Source organism: Frieseomelitta varia, unplaced genomic scaffold (genome assembly GCF_011392965.1).
Source record: "Frieseomelitta varia isolate USP_RPSP 00005682 unplaced genomic scaffold, Fvar_1.2 scaffold_318, whole genome shotgun sequence".
Taxonomy (NCBI): domain Eukaryota; kingdom Metazoa; phylum Arthropoda; class Insecta; order Hymenoptera; family Apidae; genus Frieseomelitta; species Frieseomelitta varia.
The window spans coordinates 44629-72064 of record NW_025110055.1 but is presented as its reverse complement, the minus strand read 5'-3'; the positions used below and the strand labels follow the sequence as shown (position 1 = coordinate 72064).

The 27436-nt window shown below is 27.3% G+C and overlaps 4 protein-coding genes across 14 annotated transcripts; 3 read left to right on the top strand and 1 right to left on the bottom strand.

Annotated features, from left to right (window-relative positions):
- The first annotated feature begins 230 nt into the window (after positions 1-230).
- LOC122529990 (glutamyl-tRNA(Gln) amidotransferase subunit B, mitochondrial) lies at positions 231-2640 on the top strand. 3 transcript variants are annotated; one of them, XM_043656580.1, is made up of 10 exons: positions 231-381; positions 457-604; positions 668-781; positions 915-1087; positions 1190-1338; positions 1413-1648; positions 1721-1903; positions 1961-2097; positions 2153-2276; positions 2370-2640. In XM_043656580.1, the coding sequence occupies exons 1-10, from the start codon at positions 293-295 to the stop codon at positions 2583-2585; spliced, it is 1569 nt and encodes a 522-aa protein (XP_043512515.1). In that variant the 5' UTR covers positions 231-292; the 3' UTR covers positions 2586-2640. The 3 variants fall into 3 exon arrangements, with proteins under 3 accessions (XP_043512515.1, XP_043512516.1, XP_043512517.1); XM_043656581.1 differs by lacking the exon at positions 668-781 and having other exon boundaries at positions 457-631; XM_043656582.1 differs by lacking the exon at positions 231-381 and having other exon boundaries at positions 457-609.
- Positions 2641-2816: 176 nt separating this feature from the next.
- LOC122529988 (protein phosphatase 1 regulatory subunit 12C) lies at positions 2817-18137 on the bottom strand. Of its 9 annotated transcripts, none has more exons than XM_043656570.1 (22): positions 17497-18135; positions 15356-15486; positions 15118-15236; positions 14868-15027; positions 14584-14728; positions 14383-14516; positions 14153-14298; positions 13496-13672; positions 13176-13258; positions 12989-13106; positions 12793-12901; positions 12397-12528; positions 11791-12030; positions 11401-11514; positions 10449-10632; positions 10090-10239; positions 9781-9979; positions 9602-9711; positions 9451-9522; positions 6931-7254; positions 6228-6323; positions 2817-4604 (listed from the first exon to the last, which is right to left on the bottom strand). In XM_043656570.1, exons 1-21 carry the CDS (start codon positions 17743-17745, stop codon positions 6228-6230), a joined length of 3192 nt encoding a protein of 1063 aa, XP_043512505.1. In that variant the 5' UTR covers positions 17746-18135; the 3' UTR covers positions 2817-4604. The 9 variants fall into 9 exon arrangements, with proteins under 9 accessions (XP_043512505.1, XP_043512508.1, XP_043512504.1 ...); XM_043656573.1 differs by having other exon boundaries at positions 13496-13636; XM_043656569.1 differs by having other exon boundaries at positions 9602-9979; positions 17497-18137.
- Positions 18138-18491: 354 nt separating this feature from the next.
- Positions 18492-21607, top strand: LOC122529989 (ubiquitin carboxyl-terminal hydrolase 35-like). Its single transcript, XM_043656579.1, has 3 exons — positions 18492-20111; positions 20293-20510; positions 20586-21607. The coding sequence occupies exons 1-3, from the start codon at positions 18634-18636 to the stop codon at positions 21518-21520; spliced, it is 2631 nt and encodes an 876-aa protein (XP_043512514.1). The 5' UTR covers positions 18492-18633; the 3' UTR covers positions 21521-21607.
- A 989-nt stretch (positions 21608-22596) lies between these two features.
- Positions 22597-25715, top strand: LOC122529993 (facilitated trehalose transporter Tret1-like). Its single transcript, XM_043656584.1, has 4 exons — positions 22597-23258; positions 23460-23722; positions 24068-24492; positions 24590-25715. Exons 1-4 carry the CDS (start codon positions 23228-23230, stop codon positions 25212-25214), a joined length of 1344 nt encoding a protein of 447 aa, XP_043512519.1. The 5' UTR covers positions 22597-23227; the 3' UTR covers positions 25215-25715.
- The last annotated feature ends 1721 nt before the right edge of the window (positions 25716-27436 follow it).

The window sequence follows — 27436 nt, the reverse complement described above, 5'->3', positions numbered from 1 at the left end:
ATTGTAAAATTGCTTGAATTAGAATTGTGAAATGAATTAACGTGCATTAGTATATTATACTTATTATACTCATTCTGAAATTTTGATATATCGGTAATTTAAATGATCGTATAATAATAAATAAAAAATATCTTCATATTAAAAACTTATTTCAAATATATAAGTTAACAGAAATTAACATTTATCTTTATATAATAGTATACTGTACTTAGTTTGTTCAATTATTACAGACATTTTTAAGTGAAAAAGAATATGTTCTCTAGCTTTTTGTTTATAAAATAAAATTTTAAACATGTTTTTATCTAAAAATATTAGTATCTTTATAAAAAAATATCATAAAAATACATTCAAAAAATGTATACGATTTATTTCTGGCAATGTGTAAGTATATTAAAGAAATTAGTTGAATAAATGTATCATATTTACATGTACAAATAGTATCATATTTTTATATAGGGAAGAATGGAAACCTACAATTGGTTTGGAAATACATGCACAAATTTCAACAAAATCAAAGTTGTTTTCTGGAGCTCCTACAAATTTCAATAATCCAATTAATTCTTGTGTGTCACTTTTTGATTGCGCAATACCAGGAACAATGCCAGTGAAGTACAATAAATATTTTCGTAAAGTAATTCATTAATTTCTTATTGTATTGTTTTTATAGGTGTTAAATAAAAAATGCGTAGAAGCTGGGGTATTAACTGCTTTAGCGCTTTCTTGTGAAGTAAATGCTGTCTCAATGTTTGAGAGAAAACATTATTTTTATTCTGATTTACCTGTAAATATTTTATTGTTAATTATATTTTTAAAATATAATTATTGGAAGTAAATTAAAACAAAATATGAAATTTTACATATATAATACACATACATTTACTTTACATATATTTTATGATTAATTTTTTATATAGGCTGGCTTTCAAATTACACAACAAAAGAAGCCTTTAGCCATTAATGGAAAAATTAAGTTTAATGTATTTAAAACTGGAGTGCATAAACAACCTTACTCAAAATCATCAAAAATTAAACAAATACAGCTGGAACAAGATAGTGGAAAGAGTCTTCATAATGAAGGAGTTGGAAGGTATTAAGTATTTTTTTATAGTTTATAAATTATAGTAATTGAAATATACTTTGAAAAATAAATTATATATTGTTAGTGTCAATTATATGTCATTTATAACAGGAGTTTAATTGATCTTAATCGAGCTGGAATACCTTTGATGGAATTAGTGTTTGAGCCTGATTTAACAAGTGGAGAAGAAGCAGCAGCTCTTGTGAAGGAACTATGTTTCATTTTACAATTATTAGGCACATGTTCATGTAAAATGGAAGGTTATTTTATTCATGCAACTTTTATTTAGAAATAATTATTAATTATAAATAAATAGATTTTTTTATATTTACAGAAGGAGCTTTACGAGTTGATGCAAACGTTTCCATAAGTAAACCTAATGCACCTTTAGGCATTCGAACAGAATTAAAAAACATTTCAAGTTTAAGTGCTATCAATCATGCTATAGAATATGAAATAAAGAGACAGATTTCAATTCTACAGAAAGGAGGAGAAATTATTAATGAAACACGCGCATGGGATCCACTAAGTAAAAAAACAGTTCTTATGCGTGAGAAAGAAGAAAAACATGTAATTATAAATTAATATAGTATATATTTGTTTAGTTTTTTAAAATAATTTTTAACATTTATTAATTTTTAGGATTATCGTTTTATGCCTGAACCAAATTTGCCTCCCTTACATTTATATGTTAATAGAAATGTACAAAATACATATGATCTAATTGATATTCCAGCTTTGAAAGAGCAATTACCAGAGTTACCAGAACAAATACGTCAAAATTTACTCAAAAGTCTTACACCTGACACACTTGCAGCAATAACAGTATGTTTAATATCTGAAACATTAAATTTTATATATTAAATTAAATTTTACTTTCAGAGTGATTTAGAATGGTATCTACTGTTTTGCGACATCTTAAAGAACGGTAACCATCGCGAACCCCAGTTAGTGGCTAAAATTTTTATATCTGAAATTTTGTCGTTGTTAAATAAATATAATTTGGATTTTACATTTTGGTGAGTTTATTACAATAAAGTATAAAGGAGAAATACTAATATATTGAATTTTTAGTATTAATAATCAGGAATATATTGAAGAATTGATAGACTTAATACAAGCTAAAATAATAAATCAACCAACATTTAAGAAATTATTAAATGAATTACTCAACAAGCCAAATAAAATGCCAAAACAGGTGAAAAGATTTAAATTATTTTATATTTTCTAAGTATTAATGAATTTTAATACTAATTAATTTCTAAGTATTAATTGCTTTACTATTATGTAGATTGTTGAAGAAAATAATTGGTTTATAATATCCAATGAAAAGGAATTGGAGATGATATGTTTAGAAATACTTAAAACAAATCCCAATTTGGTAAAACAGTACAAAGCAGGACGTAAAAAAGTATTTAAAAAATTTCTACACAAAACATTTTTACTTACTGAACAGCGTGCAGATATGGCCAAAACATCAAAAATTATGACAAGATTATTGAGTTAATTTCAAAATGTTTCTGTAATATAACATTTTAATAATAACTGTATAAATAATTAAATGTGCCTATTTTTTAACACGTTTACATATTACTGCATTAAAAATATAATACGAAATATAAGCAATTTTTCTAAATTTATTTTTTGTAAACTGTCGATCACAAATATAAAACCAAATATGAAATAAATATTTCAGATAACAAATTAGAGATTATCAGGCTCCTATGTAATTTCAAAATTTAATTTGAACCAGCACAAAATTTTATTTTCAACAGTGTTAATTGTATTATAAAATATTTCACAGAAATGTCAGACCACATTCACTGACTGTTATTTACATGATACCTGAGGGTGGAACATGTTTATTATAATCGTGCAAGATATCATAGCAGAATCAATCTTTATCAAACGAATTTTCAAAGATTTAATCATTTTGTATTGTTTATATGAAATATTGAATGTGGTTTTATAAATGTTACAAAGATGCATTGACACAAACTGAATGACGAATATACAAACAAAAATTTACAAATGATTATTTGAATTCTTTGAATAATATTATATATACAGTACATAATCGTATATATGTTAGAACTATAGATAATTATACTTACAAAAAGTACATAATGTAAAACATCTCAAGCTTAAAAATATTTGATAAAGATTGAACTACTCATCACAAATTGTACAAACGGACTTTTTTTTAATTTATACAATAATGAGCATTGTATACTGTGATGTTAATTTCATTCAAATTTTCAAGTACAATAAGCCGTACAAGTAGCTATTACATGATGTAATGGAAGTACGTATATATACTAAACAGTTACGCAGAATTGTTATTTAGTAACAATTATTATGAAATAACTATTCTTTTGTACAATTTTTTACAATAACATTGTTAAAAAACATGTCACCCATACATTATCATTTGTCCTTTTCTCATTACCTATAAATTTATTATGTTTATCAAAATTAAAATTTCATTAGAAATATTACTATTTAAAAAGTAAAAAACTTTTTTTCAATCAAGTACACTAAATTAGTTATTAAATGTAATAACACAGTTTCCATCGTTGGTATCAGTTATTAGAAACTATATTATTTTAAAAATTTTTCCATGTATTACAAATTTTTAGTTTGAATTATATTTCATTAACAAGAATTGTAAAATAATACATTAAAACATACATTATTTAGTGTACGAATTTTTGTTTTCTGTAAAATATGGCAATGATGGAAGGATTATAAATTGCAGTCTTCCAGGAAAGGCCACTTCAATAGCATGAAAATCATCTTAATTCATTTTTTTTTTTTATTGTTCTAATTAATCTTGTAATACTTTACGAATGTATTCGCTTGCATTACAATTATGGAAACAAGTTTATACAATAAATTCGATATATATCTGTTATGTGTTTTTTGAAAGTAAAAAATTTTTCTTATTTAATTCTAAAATGCCACGTTATTATTACCTATTACATATTTACAAAATATCCTTATAAAGAGTCAACATTAATAACGTGAGTTCTTTAAAAAAATTGTCATAAAGAACATTTGCTTTTTATCAATTTGAACGAAGTACATTTTGCTTTACAAAGCGCCGGCTCTAAAATGAACCATGAATTTTATCTTCGACAGGAAGAGTTACATGTGAGAAAGTAAAAATTCTAAATCCTTTATAGTCAACTATTCACAATTCTAAGAATAGGAGCAATGTTTCTCTTCGCTCTTGGCACAGCCACGCGAGTGATTTGTTTGATAATAAATTAAATTACTAGCATTAAGAATAAATTCATCAATAATGTGATGATGTAATATACATTGTAAGAATACTAGCAATAATGATCATGATACTTTATAGCTAAAACAATTCATTCAATGCAGTTGTAATGCAACATAAGAAACGCTATACAGTCATTTTTTAAGACCATTAGAGTTATTTGGATAATTTACTGATTACTCTTATCAAGGCACCGTTTTCATCTTTTAGCCTCTGGTTTTCACATTTCAATTGGTCCATCACCTAGAAAAAAAAAGTAAAATTACTTTATGTCATTTTTAGTTGTATTCCTTACTAAAAAGAAATTAAAAAAAAGAAAGATAAAGGAAGAAATACAAAGGCAATGCCATTATAGAGTGGGTCAAATAAATATAAATGGTTCACAAAACAAAATGAAATAACTCAAACAGAAAATAGGAAACAAGCAAATGCTATTGTAATTAGAGATATAGAAATTATTTTATAATATAATTGTAAAACAATATAACAATTAATTAGGTGCATTAAAATTAAGGAGTAGTGTATATAAAATATAACAAGCAAGTATAATTTTACTGCTATGTAAAAATCTTGCAAACATATAACAAAATAATATGATTAAACTAAAATATTGAATTTTGTTAATTTTTTTAAATTTTTGGAGAATTACGTTTATAATCTTAATAGTATGTTATATTTTTATTATTTATAATCTTAATAGTATGTTATATTTTTATTATTTATAATCTTAATAGTATGTTATATAATTTTGAAATTATATGCATAAATAAAAAGTAGAAGCAAACATAATTATTGCATGTAAAGCTAATATATACCCCAATATCTTGGCTTGTTTAATATATATTTATTATTTTCTGTTTCCAAGTTAACATTCTAATTATATTTCTGGTTCTTATTGTGCTGCAAATTTATGCAATTTTATTATGATTTTTTAAGTAAATTATTTCTTTATTACTTGATCAAATTTTATTCCTAATTATTTATCTAATTTTTCCATGCATTTTACAAAATTACTATTAGATAATAAATAAAGAATGATATGCATAATATAAATCGGGCAATGAAATGTGAGTATCAAACAATACATAGTGCAATAAAATATAACTTTATTCTGAACATGCTTTTTTAAGAAAAAGTGTATTGTTATACAAGTTCTTAAATATCGATTTTAAATATTTCCTTTTAAAATAAAAGTTTAAAAATACTACTAGTACTTCTAAAGTTTCATATAGTTGAAATAAAAAGTATTTATAACTTTCTTTTTTAAATTAAAGTGAAATTCTAAAATAATTTATGTTCTATTGATTATAATTACAAAGTTCTTTTAACTCAATTAGATTTAAAACTAAAATAAAGGACAGGCTGCGTTTTTTAATTTTGTGAAAGAATGTAATTAGGTTTCTGATATCTTAGCTTTTACTAATGTAATATTTATATTGGTACAAATGATTTAATGATAAAATATTTGTGAATTTTATTAAACGTCACATATGTAAGAATTTTAAAATATAAAATGTATACGAATCAATAAAAATGCATATATTATAAGATTGTAAGTATCATTAGTAAAATAGAAAAAAATGTTGTTTACATCATTATAGCATAATATCTATTAAAAAGTTTTACAAAAGCTTTAAATTTTTGTACCATAAGCTGTTATAGATTCTTAAAATGAAACTTATTTTAATGATCACAATTACGCGTAGTATATTTTGCGAAGCTGTATTATAAGATAAGTCAGTGAGCGACATCGTTTCAATATTGCGATCAGAACGTAAAAATCGTAAGTAATCAATTAATTAATTAATATTGTACATGAAATACGATGTACACTGTTAACGCAGATGCTGTCATTATGTCCTTTACCTATTTAGTAGTATTGGTGAGTTTGGATACGACGCGGGTAAGTGCCCGATTTTCGGCTTTCAATCTCTCATTTTCAGCTTTGAGCTTTTGTAATTGCTGTAAACAGTGAAACGATTAGCCCAAAATTCGCTTGTTTTGTAAAGGCCCCATCAGATAATACTATATACTCTATCATCATTTATTACATTTTCATATTAACCAGATGTATAGATAATGTAAATCACACAGATTATAAATTAAAAAAAATGAAATAAAATAAGAAAAAAAAAAAGAAAAATACCAATTAAAATCATTATACTGCGTAAATAAGCGTGATTATTTGATAAGAAGTACTAAAAATAAAAGCACCAAGAAATGGCAAATAAAGAAAAAAGCAATGCATTAAAAGCTGCTTATACTTCTTGAATCTTTTTTTTAAATTAACCACTCCAGATATGCTGGCACCTTCCTCTGTATTTAGTTATAACAATCAAAAAAATTGTCAAAAAATTGTAACGTGCATTCTAACTAATAAATATATAAAAAATATATAATCATAAAAAATTTATGAAAATATAATGACACATAATAAGTAAAACTAAAATGTTTCAAATAATTGTTTAATAAATTTAATAAATTCCTTGATAATATTTGAATATTTTTAGGAAACAATGGATATAACTGTAACTAAAAAATATAAACGTAAAATGTTTCTAATTCTTACTTTCAATTCTTCTTCCATTTCCGACAATTTCCTTTCCATTGCTCTCCTTTCTCTCTTCTCAGCTTCAGATAAGACTGTTTTATTTTGTGCACTTTGTGCTTTGTCCAATAAATTTCTGGTTTCTCTTAATTGTTCATCTGATCGCCTAAGCTTTTCTTTAAGTCTTTCATTTTCTACTTGAGATTCTTCATATAATTTTTTATAATCTAATTCTCCATTCTCAGAAGTTGTAGATTTTATTCTAACTGACATAGAAGGTGCTTCTGATGATAGTGATGATATAGATCCTAGTCTGTTAGATCTTCCAGTTCGATCATTTCCACTCTGTAAAACAAAATCAAATGAAAGCAATGTATATAAAAAAAGTTAACATATTTTTTATAAATTTATTTATAAAGAACGTAACAAATTTTTTTGTAAAATATTTTGATATATTCTCTTACAATGTATCCTTCAGAACTGGTTAAACTTTGCATACTAGAACTTCTAGATCCAATATGAGCATCCGGTTTTGTTTTTAATTTATTAAAGCTTTCTGTTCTTTGCACTTGTGGATGATTGATTGAATTAAGATTTAAATAATTATAACTCATGGAAGATGGTAAACGTAAAGAGTTAATATTCATTGGCAGAGTTATACTTCCATACCCTGATGCTGTTCCACCATATGTTGTATATGGATTTTGATAATTCAAATTACTTGTAGAATTTGAATAAGGAGTTTTTCTATATGATTCATTACTTTTTGAAGTTTTATTGAAAAAATTTGGTAATCCAATAGGATTTCCAGTAATGCCTAACAAACCAGAATAGCTATTTTGATTTAAAGGAAATAATCCACTAATACTTCGTGATCTGTTTCCAAAAATTGATTTTCCATTTGCTGACGCTTGAGCTCTCAATCCTGCAGCTGTTGTTGGTTTTCCTTGAGATCTTTTTCTGTAGGATGACATTGTTTATAAAACTGATAAAATAACTTCTGATAAAATCGTCTTGTTTTAAACTTCTTTGCCCTTAAATTAAATATAATTTTTTCACATATTATTTTTTGAAAGAAATTAAAATTTTTTGTATTATTTTACACTTTGTAATGTAAAATCACTTTGCCACAATATACTCGAAGACGATCTAGTTCTAATGACAGTAGGTATTTGACTGACGTAGACTGGGTGGAGAAACGTAAGACATCAGCCAGTTTACTCTAAAGCATCAGTTTGGTATGCTATTTATAGGCCATATGTATAAACTTACACTATTACGAAGATTGTATGTTTTAGAATAAATATATTTCATATTTCACTTTTAAAACATTTTATATATAATTAAATATTAGAAAGAATGTATATAACGTTTATATATAATTAAATATTAGAAAGAATGTATATAACGTTTATTTTTATAATACATCAAATTATATTAATAAAAATAATTTATCTAAATAAGAATTTTTAAATATATATAAATTCTATGAATATGATACACATGTCATATATTACAAGTAATGTAAAAGACACGATTAAGCACTAAAATAATTAAAATAATTATATCTTTGTATTTAAAAATTTTATATATCATACATATATTATTATAAAATTAAATTTAAAAAAAAATTGTTTCTTATATACAGTATTCAGTATTCAGTGCAAACAATAAATAAGTTCTTTCTCATCTATTCTAAATGTCAAAGTACCACATTGTTCCAAATGTCAATAGAATATTTTTAGATACAGCTAGGCCATGTGTTCATGATTAATTTTTTTTATTTGTTTCTACTCTTATTACTATTATGTGTTTAATATATTATATGAATTATACGAATTATTATATGCTAATTATATAAATATAATAATTTCAGTAAATTTGAATATATTTTAAAAATTATCTATTTGTAAGAGATTTAATGTATGCAATAAATAATGTAAAATTATAAAATGAAATTATAAAATTATATAGTTTTAGGTATAAAATTAAAAGATTAATAAAGTTATAATACTTTTATACATGCTATTGGTCTTAATATATGGTGTGACAAGATATAGGAGGATAAGAAATGGAAAACTATTTTTAACAAAGCACGAATAGAGGTTAATCTTCCCAGAGACTAATCCAAAAATAACTCAAAGCGTGTGCTTCATGAAATTGCGTTCATATTATAATACTTGTATATAATGGTTACTAATTCAAATATAGAAATATTAAAGTAAAAATATCTTATTAGACATAAAAACATGAAATAACAGAGAGGATTAATTAAATTTTTTCTATTTGTTTTATTTCCATTCAAGGTATATAGAATATCTTATGTAGAATTAAAGATATCAAAAAGATGTTTTAACAAAAATTGTTTAGTTCGAAAGGGGACATCATATAAGATATTTTAAAATCAACATATATGTTGAATATAAATCTTTTTTAACATAAAATTTATGAAATTAAAAAATTTGTTAAGATAAAACATTTTTTAATGTTATTTATAGGCCTAAAAAATAATATATTTACAAACAAAATTAATATATTTACCTCATTGTGGTTGATCTTGGAGTCATCATAATCCCCACCAGCAGTTAAGTCTTGTTTCTCGGGATCGATTTCCTATAAAATATTCAACACGAAAAATGATAAACTCAAATAATTGAAATTAATGAAATAATAATTAACACTAGATACTAACGTCCATATCAACGTGGACGACGCCAGTAGATCTTCTTTTAGGTCTTCGTCTCCTTTGTATAACAGCTTGTGTAGCTTGTGCATTTCTACTATCATTTTCCTTATCTTGTTCTGAAACGTATGAGCAAAAGTAATAATTTTTATTCGTACATTTAAACTTATACACATAAGTATCTATACCTTTATCTTCAGGTTGTTTTAACGATCGTCTCAGCGGTAAAGTCACTGTTGTTTCTGCACTACTCGTTGCAATGGTTTCAACTGGAGCTGATGATGGTCTTGGTACACTTGTACCCGCTGAAGGTCTTCTCATATATGCTGTAGTGGTATCTGGATTAGATAATGTAGTAGCTCTGTTATTGGCATCTTCTAACTGGAACTAAGTAACACAATTTCTTTTAAAATGATAAAAATATATTAATATGCTATATAAGCATAATACGGATTATGTTAAAATATGCATTCATTGAAGTTATATAAACCACAAACCTTGCTTCCATTATCCACTTTCAACCTCCATGAAGGGCGTCTCTCAGGTAAATTAAGTTCTTCAGAAGGTTTATTTGCAATTACAGTAGTAGGAGTTGCTGTTGTTATTGTAGCTGTAATCGAGGCTGTATTGCTGGTAGTGGTTGCAGGCTGAGTTATTTAAAAAAAATATGAATAAACAATTAAAAAGCTTTTATTATTATTAGGAAGTTTAGTATTTTATAAGTATTGCAGATATGCAAATTAAACCAAGTTTATACATAATAGTTATATATAGGGTTAAAAAATTCTAGCTTAATTATATATCTTATAACAATTGTATTACTTAGGGTAAAATAATATTGTATGAAGAGATTTACCTGTGTAGATGATATTGCAGAAGAAACTTCATTATTTTGTTGTTTCTTTTTTACTAGTTGTTCTGCACTTTTAATTTCATCCAGTGTCACTCCTTGAGTTGAACGTCGAGTTTCTCTTACTCTTTTTGCATGAGCTTTTCTTTGTGTTTCACTTTCTTCATCACGAACAGGAGGAACAAACGATCTAAACAGAAGTTTACATTATATTAATAGCTTGCATTAAGAGAGTACCTGTACAATATTTTTAAATTTTTTAAGTATGATAAAAAATTAAAAAAGCATTAAATATAATAAACATAATTTACAGGCAACATTTACAAATATCACATAAAATTATTATTATGTTAAAATTATTTTATTTTAACATTAAACAACTATTTTATTATTATTTATTATCAATTAAAACTATTTATAAATATTACAGTTCTATATGTAATAGTCAGGAAATAAAAATATCATTTGTTTGTATTTATATCACACAGATAAAATATAATTTAAAGACATGCCAAAACTCTTTTTTTCATAAAATTAAAAAATAGTATGTCAGTGGCATATATTCTTCTTTTTTATGTCATTCATAGTACTTCTGTATATTTGAAGCCATGACTTTGTGTCATCATTTTACTGAACATCAGTAAATTTACTAAAGTACGTTTTATATAAATGTAAAAAAACAAAGAAAAGAAAAAAAAAGAAAAAAGAAAAAGTACATTGAAAAATATGAAGCTATTTAAGTGGCTGAGAAAATTAATTTATATGTTTCAGTAGCAAAGACAAGGCAGTGGTTATTGGGACAAGTAATATTTTAGGATAAATGTATGCAACTCAAATAAATAATTATATTGTAAGCAAATTTTCATGCCACTGCCAATAATTTAATATTGTATTATAAAATATGCAAAATATCACACATTTCAAGAGAATCTTCTCAGGTCAAACATTAAGTACCCACTTGAAGAAATTCTTGAAGATATTTCCTGGACTTAGCTTGCTCCCTCCTGGTGTAGTGGGAGTTCCAGGAACTGCTACTGAATTGTTTGTAGCTGTAGCTTCCACTGGTTGAACACTACTCAGCCACATTAACATTGCACGATGCAAATATGAATATATAAACTACAGTCTTAAATGTATTTTATACATATTCTAGATTGTAGTGTTTGTTGTAATTAAGCTTTAAAATACTTATTTTAGTTCAACAGATTTATTTACTGAGTTTCTGAATTTATTATTAAGAAATTGTTCTGAATTTATTATTAAGAAATTGGGAAATACTTTATAAATGGCAGTTTGTTTCCCTGTATCAATTTGTTTAAAATAAATTTTTGCTCTTTCTAATATTTACCTGCGTATTTGATTAGTTGGATTAGGACTTGTAGTAGTAGTAGTAGTAGTAGTAGTAGAAGTAGTAGTAGTAGAAGTAGTAGTAGTAGTAGTTGTTGTTGTTGTTGTGGCAGTTGTAGCTGTAGCTGTAGTAGTTGGCAGTGTACTTGACACTATTGTTTTTGATGTAGTTGTTGGTGAAAGTGTATTGCTTCCTTGTGGCAGTCTTGAGAGTTCCAAGTTTAATTTTGCTTCTTTTTTTCTAAATCAAAACAGTATGGTTGTTATATCATAGAAAAATACAATTTTATTTCAGCTACGTAAATTTTATAATATCAGAATAAAGTTTAATATTACACTGTTTTACAATTTTATTTTGTGAAATACATAATATTGTGAAGTATACAATAAAATGATTAATTGATCTTTAAGCCATGCAAAAAAGCAGAGAATGCAGAAAGCTTACTTCGTACATTAATGATTCCAATACAACAAAGAAATTAAATAATACAGTATGCAGAAGCTTTCATGTAATACTAAATTAAATTAAACTACACATATTGAAAGAATTAATATATATATATATATATATATATATATATATATACGATGTACGAAATATGCGCACCTGTGGGTTTCGCGTAGAGATGCAGAACGTGTTGTAGTATTCGTGTGAGTAAGAGTAGCATTGCAGCAATGGAGAGTAGGACAAGAAAACGCCTTGATTCGAGCTCGTAATGCCAAGTACTGTTCATAAAACCTGCATAACATGCACCATGCCATGCATACAACTACACTAATTTTCTATATGCATAAAGCACAAAAGCTACTGCATTTAATTTTTTACGTAAATAAATAATTTGTTAAACGCTTGCAAACTTTAATATAAGCAATAAACATAGATATGCAGAATTATAAATAATCGTGATACAAAAATATAATTATATTAATGAAATTTGAATAATAAGAAATTCGAAAATTGTAATATCACAAACAACATATATTAAATATTCATTTAACTTACTTTTCATCCGTTTCAAAGCTATGTGTTCTTGTCAATACAACATCAGGTTCTGTATTAAGCTTGTTTGACATGGTTGGCGATTTAATACTTTTATCTTTTTCTTCAAGCTCTATGGATATGTAACATAGAAAATAATAATAATATATTGTGATGATGTGAGACAATATAAAATATCTTTATAATATTCATAACTTACTTGAAGTGTATGTTCCTTCTGTATTTTGTACTCTATTTCTGAAAGAGCCTGAACGTCGCCAAGATGGTATAACTCCTTCTTCACTATCAGTCTGTTGTTTTGGAGGCATTATTGGAGCCTTAAAAAATAAAATTGTAAACATTATTGATCAAGAATATATATTGTTAAATATTGATATAAATATTACCTGATTAGGAACTTTACTAGCATCGATAGGAGACGAAGTATTACGCGAGGATATTTCTTCTCTATTTGCTCTATTTTTCTTTTCTGTAAAATTAAATTAAAATATAATATAAATTAAATCAATTTTACTATGTTTTCTTAAGAAGGAAGGACATCAATGGAACATGTACCCATCAATTTCAATGGGATGTTTTTAATAAACAAATTTTAAAAGTATTATTTTCATTATGAAAAAAACAAAAGAAAACAAACATATCTTATAATACATGCAACAGAATATAATTTTAAGAGTATAAAAACAGCCTTACAGACAAAACTCACCATCATCTGTAAGACATGGAGAATGGTTTGATTCGTTAGACTTATCAGATTGATTGGAGTAAGTGGAAGAATGTGAGTCTGAGCTAGTCTCAGATTCACCTTCACCATCACTCTCTTCCATATCTGTTTCACGTGTCGCTTCTGTCCATGCAGCATTGTTACAAGAAATACAAATTGCTGTTAAGGTAAGTAAAATAGACTTGCAAAACTGAATAGTGCGAAACATATTCTTCATAAAACAAAAAACTATTCCTAACTACGTCAGCACTCTTCAATCATTAGTAAACAAATTAAAAATAATCTTTGAATTTTTCGAAAGTAAAAGTGAACAATTTTATAAGATTTACATTTCATCAAAATGTATTTATATAGATAAAATGATTGAAAAATACTAAATTTACTTTCTTTAATTCACAGAGTGCCCTGATAGTATTACTCTGCCGCACGATTTTAAATAAAGTTGTAAGTAATTATTGTGTTATACAATATATTTTTAAGTACATTTTTTCTACACAATAATATTTATAGAATTTCTAAGTTTAGAAAATCCTCACCATTTAGTAATAAAATCAAATAATTTACCAAATATTTAAATATAAACATGCAAATTAGCAAACCCATATAAGTAATATATAAAAAAAAAAAAACAAAACGTACCAACATCACTATTTGTTCCAGTACTAGAATCTTCTTTATCAGATTGAATTTCTAATTCGACCTTTTTAACTTTATTTGGTGTTTCTTCTTCAAATGTTTCCACTAATTCTTGCGTAGTTATAGTATTTTCATTATTTGTCGATACACTGTAATATGATTAATACAATAAATAAAATATTTTTTGTATAAATAATGATTTGTATCCTAAAATAATTGTTCCTAGTACAAACCGCTTCTTTGGTATAGTTGGTTGTTTCTTATTAATAATTTGTGGATGATCTTTCATTAACAACTGTTGTTTTGTTTTTAATTCCTCCAAAGCTGATAATATAGTTGAATCAGCAATGTCAAATGCAGTTTGATCCTATCAATGTAAAGTTATGAAAGAAACAATTTTGGTTATTTATAATATAAAACAATTGTAATCTTACAGCATAATTCTTAATGTCCATATTACAAAAATTTTCCACTAGAAGTTCACAGGCTTCTAATTGTCCCCAATGTGCTGCAGCATGCAAAGGTGTCCAACCATCAAAATCTTGAGCATTAACATCACATCTAGCTTGTAATAATATTCTGAAATACCAGTGTTAAATATAGAACATAACAAGCAATAGTTTTAACTTACATTTTTCTTTAAATATCTTAAATAATTTATATTTTTAATAAATATTTTTTTTAATACTTTATTTTAATAGAATCTGAAGAATCTTACTCCATAACATCAATATAGCCCTTAGCAGCAGCAACATGAAGAGCAGTAGCTCCTGATTTAGGATGGATTGAGTCCTTGCCAGTTGCTCCTGATTGCCATGCTCTAGCATCATTTAACATTGATCTTTCTTCTTCACTTCTGGCTTGGTCACAGTCTATGCCTATGAATCAAATTATAAAATATACTTTATATCTTTTATAACTAAATGATTACAATATATTTTTTATAGGAGATAATTATAAATACAAACCAGCTTTACTTATATGTTGTTGCAGCATATCCTCCATTTCAACACTTTCAGCAATATCAAGAGCTAATTGGCCATCATAGTTAACTGCTGCTAAATTACATCCTTTTTCTATTAAATATCTGCAACATTTGATTTTTATTTAAAAAAATTTCTGAAATTTATTACTATAATAGTTATAATAGTTATTAAGATTCTTAAATCATAATATTTTCAATATTGAAATGAAAGTAATACTAACTTAGCAATAGATATAAATCCACAAGATGCAGTTGCATGCAATGGTGTCCATCCTTCATTATCTCCACAATTGATATCAGCTCCTTTTTCCACTAAAAATTCGACCATATCCAGATCATCATTGATACATGCCTACAATTAAAACATTGAGACTCCTTTTAATTGTACAAATTATAATTATGGAAATGATTAGGTATTTTAAGATATAATATTTATGACTAAAGATAGAATATATAAAAAGTTAATAAATTAATTAATAAATAAAGCCTTCAAAAATATAAGTGCTTTTTTTGAAGGTTAAATAGAAAAATGAGAAAGAAAGTAATGAAGAAATTTATTAATAATTTATTGAGATGAATGAATTTTGGTACTTAAATATTGTATATAAATTACTGCATTATACCTAATAGAATTATAAATAATAAATTCTTTAATTATTTTATACTTTGAATATACAAATATATGTTTAAATAAACATGAAAATTGAAGAATGACATCATATATAAATTAAAAAGGACATTATGTATCATAACATTTTAAGACAGAGGACATAGAATACAGATGCTGCAGCCTCTGACTTCTAACAGAGAACTATAAATAGCATTTGATGCCTGATGTATTTTCACATTCTATTTTCGCAAATCCATGAAATGCCTAAACTTCCTCTTACTATCACACTTAAATAATAGTAACAAATATGATATATTTTATGCAAAATAATTTATTTATGTGCTTTTCTTGAGCTAAATCATTTTTGCTATAGGAATACACAAATACTGTATGAATGATTCTAGTTCAATTTTGTAATTACATAACTATAATACAATTCATTCAATAAAATTTATAAATTGAATATAATTTGTAATGATGCAAACAATCAAAGATTATAATAATTTTGATATACAATAAGTACTATTTTCCTGATACTGATTTCTCGTGAACACTAGATTCAAATAAAAAGGTACTTTTTTAGTAAAACATAAATGTCAGTCAGTTTTTAAATATATAATTTTTATTTATATAAATCAATAAAAAAATTTTTTATTTTTATTATAAATTTTTATATATAAATAATTTGATTTTGAATTTTTATAAGATTTCTCTTCAACCTTTTCATACAGATAATAAATAATACAAACATTAATAATTATAAAATATTATTGTTTTATATAAATATTGTTTTACTATAATAGTAATAATTTAAATATTTTTATTCATTGAGAAAATATTTTTATTTTATTTTTATCTTAAGTTTGATATATTTCATGGTTAACAACACATTAAATTAATATTTCAAATTTACTTGTTTAACAAAATAGATTGAATGTATGATAGATTGAATCAATACAACATTTGTCAATTAATATTAAATCCATTTTTAAAAGGAATTCTTTTAGTTTATATCAAAAATATATATTAATATATAAAATATTTAATATTAAATTCAAGTAAATACCCTCTTTTATAATTTTAGACTTTATTTGCGTAGAATTAATATTTTAATTGATAGTTATAACGTCAAATTAATTCTTACACGTATAATTTTGACATGAACATAAAATGCAACAAGAAAAATTTATACAGATTTTTAAGATAAGATGTTAGAAGAAGAGGAAAGATAAGATTTGATTGCATTTGCCGAGTTAACTATGCCATTTAATTAACTTATTAATGAAATAATCAGATAACCAGATATAAGTGCAATTGTTTTACTATATAATTTTGTTCATTTTGAAAATTTTTTTTTGCTGCATATATATATATATATAAACAATAATCACAGACGGGTGAGGGTGGGGGGTTGAACAGTTTTGTCGAGTGTTATCAGAGGGAGTAGTTGTATGGCTTGAATTGCGAGAGATAGCGGAAGCGTGTATTCTGTGGCTACATCTGCATCTTTCTCCCATTATTAAATGTGACATTGTAGATTACAGGCGTGAAAGAAAATTTGATCGATTACAGTTAAATTAGACAGTTAGAGCATACAGTAGCCATCTTGCAATAAGAATTATAATCGAACGAGAAAAAACATGATGTGAAAGCAGAGCTAGTAGAACCGAATCGAGTTTGTTGTTGTGTGGACATTGTCGTATCAAAATGGAATATAAACAAAGGGGTGAAAGAGTTAGCGAGGGATTCTACCTGATGTAATGCTGTGAGACCATCAACATTTCCGGTATTGATATCCGCCCCCTTTTGGAGTAAACGTACGACCTCCTCCTTGTCGCCTGCCGCGCATGCTGCCAGGAACACACAATCCGCTGAAAACTTGATCTTCCGTGCGACCTGACGTGGTTGGGTCGGTTCGCGATTTGTTTCGGACTGTTCCCAGCGTTTCAGTTGTTCAGCCCTCTTAAACAGGGCCGAACTCGAACGACTCTCGAGAGACATTGCCCGAAAACACGCACGACTGCACTCAAGAACCTTATAACCACTTCGCACACAGTCTCTTCTTCTCTTTCTTTTCCTTCGTCTCACTCTCTCCTTCTCTACTGCTTTTAGAACTTCACTTCGCCGAGGCCACTTCAATTCAGTTCACTTTGCGTGATTCGACACGCTGAAACGATCTTCTTACCTCCATATACGACTTAATCGCGAATCGCGCGTTTGTCTACTAAGAAAAATATACGCCAAAATACGTTCTGACGGACTACGAAGGGAGCGGTCGGTCGCCTTCACCAGACTCAGTTACAGGACGGCTAGATTCGCGTGCTCTTTGCTATTCTTGGCCGTCCCGTACCGTGCGAGCTGTGTCGAAACCAACGAAACAACCTGTAGTGTAGCCAACATTTTGCACTCTCATATTTCTAGCGCCTCTTCAATTCTCTTGTCACATATGTATAATACATCGCGAATAATAGTTAAAAACAATGTTAGGAACAACGTACTTTAAAACGTATTTTTGTATTTAATAAAAACGATTAATAATTTCATGTATAAAATGTTTTCATACATTTATTTTGATTATGTTCAATTTGTAATATTCAAATAAAACGAAAGCAGAGGGATATCAAGTTTATAGTAAATTTGTAAGACCATAGAGGTAAATAAGCGTTTAAACATATAAATGGTTTTAAAATGTAAAGTAAATTTTTCTTGCGGTAAATATAGTTACTTTTTTTGTTTCAAAGTTGACACTTGTTTTTTTTTATTTCTCTAGGATCATGAAATCCTTTAGATTTTCGTGAAAGTCATTCTTGGTTGAGGTTAATAATAGTTCTTGCTAAAAATTATAAGCGAAACAGTTTAAAGTGGTGTTAAAATAATAATTTGTGAACAATGAATACTGAACAAATTCTTAAGTATGACATTAAACAATGTTTGAAATTAATAATAGTTGGTAAAGATACAGACGTTGCAGAAGGATGGATCACACTTAGAAAATTAGAAAGTGAACCCGTTTATGGACAGTTAAATAATTATGAAACTATCTTACGAGAACTACTCAATGATGAAATAAGAAATGTTCAAGAGATTCCGAAGATCATGATTTGGTTTTCAAAATATTTAATAGAAAAGTCATTTACAGTTCATCCAATATCAAATGATGTTGCAACAATGTTAAGAAATACAGACATCAATGATATGTCTCATCTGACAATGATACTTCAAGTATTATTGGAATATAGTGTTTATTTACCAGAATCTGTGAGTCATTCAAAACTTTGCGAAGCAGTTGTTATTAGTTTGTCTACCTTCGAGATGCCCTGTGATCCGAAAAAGATTTCCGAGTTCAATGATAATGCTACCAAAGTACAAAACTTCCTAAAAGTAGTAAGATCGAGGTCTAAGAATATTGAAAATGATAACTTAATTTTCATATGTTTGCAAACATTATACAGAATAATATCTGATACCAAACAAAAACAAGATCCTGAACCTGGTTTAGCTGCTGTATTACAAGTGGTAGAACCTTCTATCATACCACAAGCTGTTGATTGGATTCTTTCAGAATCACGCTCTGATGCCCAATTAGCGCAAGCTTTGAAAGTTTTATGTAGTTGGCTTCCAAAATGGATAGGTGATCGACTTAGTATTTGGATTATGGAATTTATACGTGGTTTAGAAAAACGACATAAATATTCAATACTTATCGAGGTCACGAAAGCAAAGCTGGATGTAATGTTTCGTGCTTTATCAATACCTGTATTTCGTCAAAATGCTTCCACAATTTTATTTTATATATTAAAAAAACAAGGATCACCATCTTTGTTTCAAAATATAATAAGAAATACACAAATGGTGATATCTTTCTTTTTGATGAAAGAAGATTCTGAATCAAGCAAAGAATGTATACAAAATTTAGTTGATATCATGAAAATACTTACATTAAGATTTTCAAATCAGCGTGTCTGTACTAACTTGGAAAATAGTTTTCCAGTACAACCACGGATGGATGTCGTTAGAGAAATATGGAATGATCATGTCTGGATAGATGAAATGGAAGAGATCGAACCAGTAATTGAATCACCAAAAACACATTTGGGAAAAGTTGGACTTTCTAATCTTGGGAATACATGTTATATGAACAGTGTATTACAAGCATTATTAATGACTAGACAATTTTGTTATGAAGTATTAATGTACAAACCTTCAAGCAAAGCTGATGATCAAGTTGTACTTAAAAAGTTGCAAAATCTATTTGCTTTGTTATTATATTCAAAGAGGATTTCCTTGGCACCAACTGAAATTTTATTAGCTTCACGTCCTGCTTATTTTCTCCCGGGTCAACAACAAGATAGTTCAGAATTTCTCTGGTTAATATATTGCTAGTATTCTAATGCTTATTTTTTACATTAACTAACATTTTATAATTATTATTTGGTAATTGTTATTTAATAGAATGTACTTTGATAATATAATAATAAATTTTCATATTTATAATTTTTATGATGAAACAAATTTAATTAAATACTGTATTATATTGGTTTCCAACAGTCATCTTTTAGACCTTCTACACGAGCAAGAAAAGTCAACTACTATAAATGGTGAAGCTAATAATTCTAATCTTAAATACAAGGATGATAGAGAGATAAATGATATTTCATCAATGAATGAGGAAGAAGCTAGTATTAAGCGTTGGAGAACTGAAGGAAATTTAAGTGGTAGTATTGTACTGGAGAGAAAAACACAGTCATTAGCAGATTTTACTCAAAGTAATTTTTTTTTTAAATAACGACATTATTACAACGATTTAGATTTGGTATTAATTTTATATCTTCTTATTGCAGGAGAAGATTTGGCACAAGTACAACAACTTAGCGATTCACATTCAGATTCCACAGATAGTGGAATACAATCTGTAGGTGGAGAAGATACAAATACACAAGTACCTCTTGTACATAGAGTACTAGGAGGAAAATGTGAAATCACGTATCAGTGTGCACAGTGTGATACTAGTTCTCATAATACGGATAAATTTCGTGACTTACAGTTGTGCTTCCCAGAAGAGATACAAGAGAATCAAGAAGTTTCTGTACAAGATCTCATAAATTATTATCTTACACCAGAAAAATTGACTGGTGAAAATAAATATCGTTGCGATAAATGTATGAAATTATGTGATGCACAAAGAATTATAAAAATTTTGCATGCACCAACATATTTAATTTTAATATTAAAACATTTTCGTTATGATTTCGATACCAGATTAAGAACAAAATTACGACACAAAGTGATGTACAATGAAATTATACAATTACCAGTATCTACACCATCTACAGAAAGTTATCAATTGTATGCTGCTGTTGTTCATTCAGGTTATAGTATGGATTATGGCCATTATTTCACTTACGCTCGCGATTCAAAGCAGAATTGGTACAAATTTAATGATAGTTATGTTTCACAAACGACATTTAATGACTTTAAAGATTTAAAACCACCGGATACGCCTTATATATTATTTTATGAAAAAGCTATGCCCTTTGAAGGACTTTATGATGAAGATAAGCCCGAATTATCGACATTAAGTAAACATTTACAAGAACTGGTAGCAAATGATACTACAGCTTATATTGAGGAATTGAGGCATCAAGCCGAGAAATCTCAACGCGGACGACACAATTCGATATTGTTTAGAAAGAATGAGAATTCTGATGATGAAAACCCTCCACCTAGTAACTGTCGAGGTGCAGTTAATATGCCTGCGAGTCGTTTTCTTTATTAAGTTATCTCAACATTTAAATATTATATTCTTTTATAAAATTAATCGAATGTTCCAAGTAAATTTGTAATACATTTTCCTTACATTAGTAAAAAAGACGGAGTTCCTTTGTAGGTACAGTATTATTGTATCAATTGGTATAAATTCATTCAAGAATGAGATATTGTAGGAAAATTTATATATATTTATTTCTTGTAGTTTCTGATCTACACTGTTATTGTATATTTCTATATGTGTAGACAAAATTCATATATTTCACGATTATTTTAATATTTAAATAATATATCACAAAAAGTTGTTAATATTAATATTGTAATATTAAGATATTGTAAAGTATAACGAGTATTCGTGAATCGTACTTAGTATTTATCTCTTACAAGTTTAAAACAATTTTTTTATTTGTTAATGTATCAATTTATAAAAATAAGAAGAAAATAATTTGCATTGTTATATATATTGGAAAGTGTATTATAAAATTGTAATGGAAAGAGAATACAAACTCAGTATTTTATAAGAAGTTTAATATAATTGGCTGTGTTTTTACATAGTGTATGCATACAAGAAACAGTATTTATGTAATATTTGAAAACTATCAATTTTATAATCATATTTTTGTCATGTTTTCGCACATAATGATTTGATACTCATCTAAACAAATGCCTTTTGTCATGAAAAAATATATATGTTATATGTTATACAATTTTTGTATTAACGTTCATTCTGGCTTCTAACATGCATTATTCATATATATAAATTTATATAATAAATATGTATATAAATTTATAACAGACTTGACAAATGGTAAATTGTATTTATGTAACTGTTATAAAACTGATCAATGGGTTTGGATTTCTATTAGTTGTGGTTAGAATTATAAAATTAAAAGAAAAATATAAAAATGGTAGCAGCTCTATTATTGTAAATATATATTTTAATTGTAGTTATCTTAAAGAAAAAAAACTCCAAGCATTACGAATCTGTGATAAATTTATACTGTCAAATTGATAATATTAATTTTTTAGATTAGTAGTCAACAGATACAAAAATAAAGATCTATCTTAATTTATAATTGAAATACTTTAGTGTACAATATTTATTAGATTTTATGTATTTATAAATCTCTTTAGACTGGGTATGAATAAATTATGCAAAAATATTTTTTTGTAACAGACTTAATAAGTTGTATTTATTGCTCATCTAATATCTGTTGTTTTAGAAAATAGCACAAAGAAGGTACATGAATGTTATGCCTATTTACAGGGTAAAAAATAAACATTCGATTAATATTTTATCCTATAATTATATTGTTATTATTAATGAGATTATTTGTGTGTGGTGCAACTATTTTCTGTTCATTAATTTAATAATATAGTAATGTAAACTAAGAATGGAAGACTCAGTAAATAATTAAAATTAGACAAAATAAAACAATAATATACGATTATTGGCTACTGAGATACACAATTTTTTTTATTATCCTAGTTTATACAGTTTATATAATTTTGCTACAAAGTATCAGCACTGGAATGTTTTTATCTCGATTTGTCAGTTGAGAATTAGAGATGTTCGATAACGACGTACTACGTAATACACTGATTATGAATACATAACGTAGATTTGACAAGAAACTATCATTTGTAACATTATAACATGTACGATCGGCCGTTTTTATAAATTGTTCGTTTGTTTTGTGAATATCTCGTGGAAACTATGAAGAAAGTATATTTAGCTGTCTTTGGTTGTAAGTTATGTTCAACTGTATTATTGTTTATATATATATATATATATATATATATATATATATTATCTTTGTATTATTATTCAATGAGTTTAACTTGATAATACAATAAATATAATATAATATAAATATAATATAATAAAATATAAATATAATAAACATAAAAAATAGAATTTCATAAATTATCTTAATTTATAATCGTAGGCAATTTAGGTATGATATCGTTTGGTCTATTTTTTGGCTGGTCATCACCTTCATTGTCTCTCCTATTGCAAAGTAACAGTCCTATACAGTTGACCATCCAACAGGCTGCATGGGTTTCATCCACTTTTATTCTGGGTTCAACTATTGGTGCGATGCTTTGTAGCTACGTTATAAATGTAATTGGGAGAAAGACGACTCTAGTTCTTACCGCAATACCTGGATTGACAGGATGGATGATAATAGCTTTCGCGACATCAGCATGGGTAATTTATCAATATATTTCCACTATACATAGAAATAAATAAAAAAAATATATATACATAATAAAAATATATAAATATATATAACAATAAAAAAGGGAGGGAGAGCCGGGTAAGATTTTTAGTATAGAACTATAATTTTTCAATTCAAACGACTCTATGATACGAATGTTTGATTCCTACGAGATAATGGCTAATACTTTAAGCCACGCAGACAGATATTGACTATTAAAGATTAAACTATGACTTTGCAACGTCGATATAAATTCGATATTTTGGTTATCAAATCTCTTGCAATATATGGAATTGTTTTTTCATTATTTACTAGAATTCATTTTTATTCTTTAGGAATTAATTGTAGGCAGAATTATTTGTGGATTGAGTAGTGGATTTGGATATATGTCCGCTACTACGTACGTCGGTGAAATTTCGCCGGCTAACATAAGAGGAATATTAACGTCCACGTTAACTCTAGCTTCGAAATTTGGTCTATTCTTCGAATGGGTAGTAGGACCATTTTTTTCTGTACGAGATCTTGCGCTCGTGTCATCGTCGATACCGATTCTTTTCTTTCTTTCTTTAATATCGTTACCGGAATCACCCTATTATCTGATGCGTTGTGGCAGAAATCAGCAAGCGGTAACGTCTCTTGTGCAATTAAGAGGGACCACAGATGTTTCTAAAGAAATAGAAATGATCGAAAAGTCCATAAAGTACGACTTGGCAAATGACACTGGATTATGGGAATTAATCAGCGTTCCAGGAAATCGGAAGTGCGTTTTTGTTTCATGAATTTTCAGGGGGGAGTGATCACAAATCTTTGTGAGCTCTAGCAACAGATATTAATTTCTTTTGCTTTGTGTTTTGTAGAGCGTTAATAGTTGTGTTGGGTCTATTTATTATACAACAATGGAGTGGAAGTTTGGCAATACTCTCATATGCTGAATTAATTTTCAATGAGACGAAAAGCCAGCTTGAAGGCAAATACTTAACCATGATATTGGGTGGTGTGCAAGTGGTGTGCGCCGGGATCAGCGCGTCTATAGTGGATTGGTACAACAGAAGGACTTTGCTTCTAATTTCTGCGTTCGGCGTTTCCATTTCCAACTGCCTCATTGCTTTATTCTTTTTCCTTCAACACATCGAAGTGGACGTTACTAAGATCACCTGGTTGCCAGCTGTTGGATCGATACTTTACATCGTCATGTATGCTATCGGCCTGGCTGCACTTCCGTTTACCATGATGAGCGAAATTTTCCCCACAAATGTTAAAGCGGTCGGCATTATGATTGGAATGCTGGGCCTAAATTTCTCTGCTTTTGCCGTGTCTCTCTCTTACCAAAGTATCGCGGAACAATGCGGCATATACGTTGCGTTTTGGTTCTTTTCTTCCATCGCTGCTTTAGGCGTCGTTTTCACATATTATTTCGTACCGGAAACAAAGAAGAAAACGTTGCAAGAAATACAAGAGCAGTTGCATGGATATAAATTGTAATAAGAATGTAATAAGAATATTTACTTTTTATTTTATATTGGAATTATTGTTGAAATGTGCAATTAGGATGGAGAAAAGATCGAAGAAAGATTAATCACGCACGTTTAGTACAAACAGTAAGAAGCAATCATGAAGTAATTACATTAATAGAAGTTTAGATTTATTTCAGGGAATGTACTTGCACTTAATTTGGGCATTTGTCTTGGGTGATAGAAACTTTGAATAATTCGTCGTAGCAATGGTTGCCAATGTAACGGCTAATCTGGATCATCAATGCCACAAATTGGAGATTTAATTGATGGATTCGTAGTATTTCTCGTGGGAAGCCACAAGGTAGGAAATCCATTGGTCTGTTCGATAGTTTCTGTTTCATAGAATGCTTCTATAGCTGCCTCTCCTTTACGACACAACTCTGGCATAATTGTCAAACGAAATATCTTATTGAACCCATAATAATTGTTTTTTTTCAAATTAAAATCCTTTTCATACTTTACTGGTAAATTCAAATAATCAATTTTTTGATATTTCTTTGATATTTATCTCGACTTGTTCTTTTATTATTTTTGCAAAATATCACAATAGAACAGAATATTCTTCTTTCTATCCTTTCTTTTTATTATATAAATAGTTTTGTATAATATTTATGTGCAACAGTTGTGAGTGCAGGAATATGTTCCCTATTAATATCGGACATATCTCTTCGAGATAATATTGGTGAATTACCTAGTTATATAGTTACCTATAGTTAGCATATAGAACATAGTTACTTACAATCAGGTTTTTTCGATAAAATTATGGTGCTTTCGTTAAAAAACACTATTTTTCCAATCATACTACTTATCTTTTCCGATAGTACTTTCCGATAGTAGTACTTTTACCAGAAAAGCCTTTAATGATACTTTGTCAAGTAATTAATTATAGTTTTGTTCGACGCTTGCAACTTTATTTTTACAAATATTTTTCAAAATCTCAGGTAGCAACATAAAGGGAAACCATTATACTCTTGTTTCACAGTAGTGCAACGTTGCACGCTTGAAACACGTTTCGCATACATGGCACAACCACTTTGTTTCCCTGCAATTAAATTTCAACGTATATGCACCTTCTGTTTCACTTTCTGGACTTTAATACAGTCTATTGAAAATTGTACGAATATTGTTCACAAACATATGGATGGAAGATTACATAGAGTTTATTAAATTTTATTAAACTTTCAGTTCTCGCACTTAATCTTTATTTAAAAATTAAATATGAACGAATTGATCATAGAATGATTGATAGATAGATAAATATAATTTACTTATGCTCATAAATGTAATTTACTTACGCTAGTAATAGACCGATAATAATTTATGTAGACCATTATAATCAGAAGTGTTGAAAGCCAAGTTATTAAATTGCATAAACCGTAGTCTGATCCATATAGCTCGTTACTACTGAGGTTTAGCGAATGTAAATCGTTATTATTGACAGTGAATCTTCCTGATCATGATCAGACATAACATATGTGTAATTATACAATGTACAAACGACGTGTTTCATAAAGAAATTATTTCTCATTCGATTGTTTGTAAATAAATTACTTTATGTATCATAAACATTTAATAATTCCACAACGTAGAAATAATTTTCTAAAGTTTTCTGAGAAGTATTTATTTCGTCAAAATCTTTTGTTTATTCGTAAAAAAAATTAAATAATATTATTCAGAAGGATATAGTCACGTTGTTTTAATTCCATGAAAGAACTAACTAAATGAGATTAACATCCAGCTTGGAGAATAGATTATCGTTTGGTTACTTGCGCCGTGTATTAATTAACATCCAAGTAATCAATGCCGTTATCTGTGTGTAGACGAATAAATACATACGCGCCGATATATATGATAATCCCTGTGTGTACAACGATGATTATTCATAGGTTACAGCAGATTATGTTGTGGATGTTGTATTTCATTTGTAAAATAATTCTCTTAAATATAAATATTTATTGGATAAGAACGATATTGCAAATAAGCCGATAATATTATTCAAAATTGGTAACGACGTTTGCTGAAATTCATAGTAATTCTTTAGTGTATCAGAATATTTGCATAAATAATACGTCTTGTAAAACAATACTATATTATTTACACATGCACGCTTCCATCTATTACAGTTGAATGTTTTAATACATTCAACTGTTGTGAAACAATTATTATTATCACAGCCTGTTCACCTTCGAA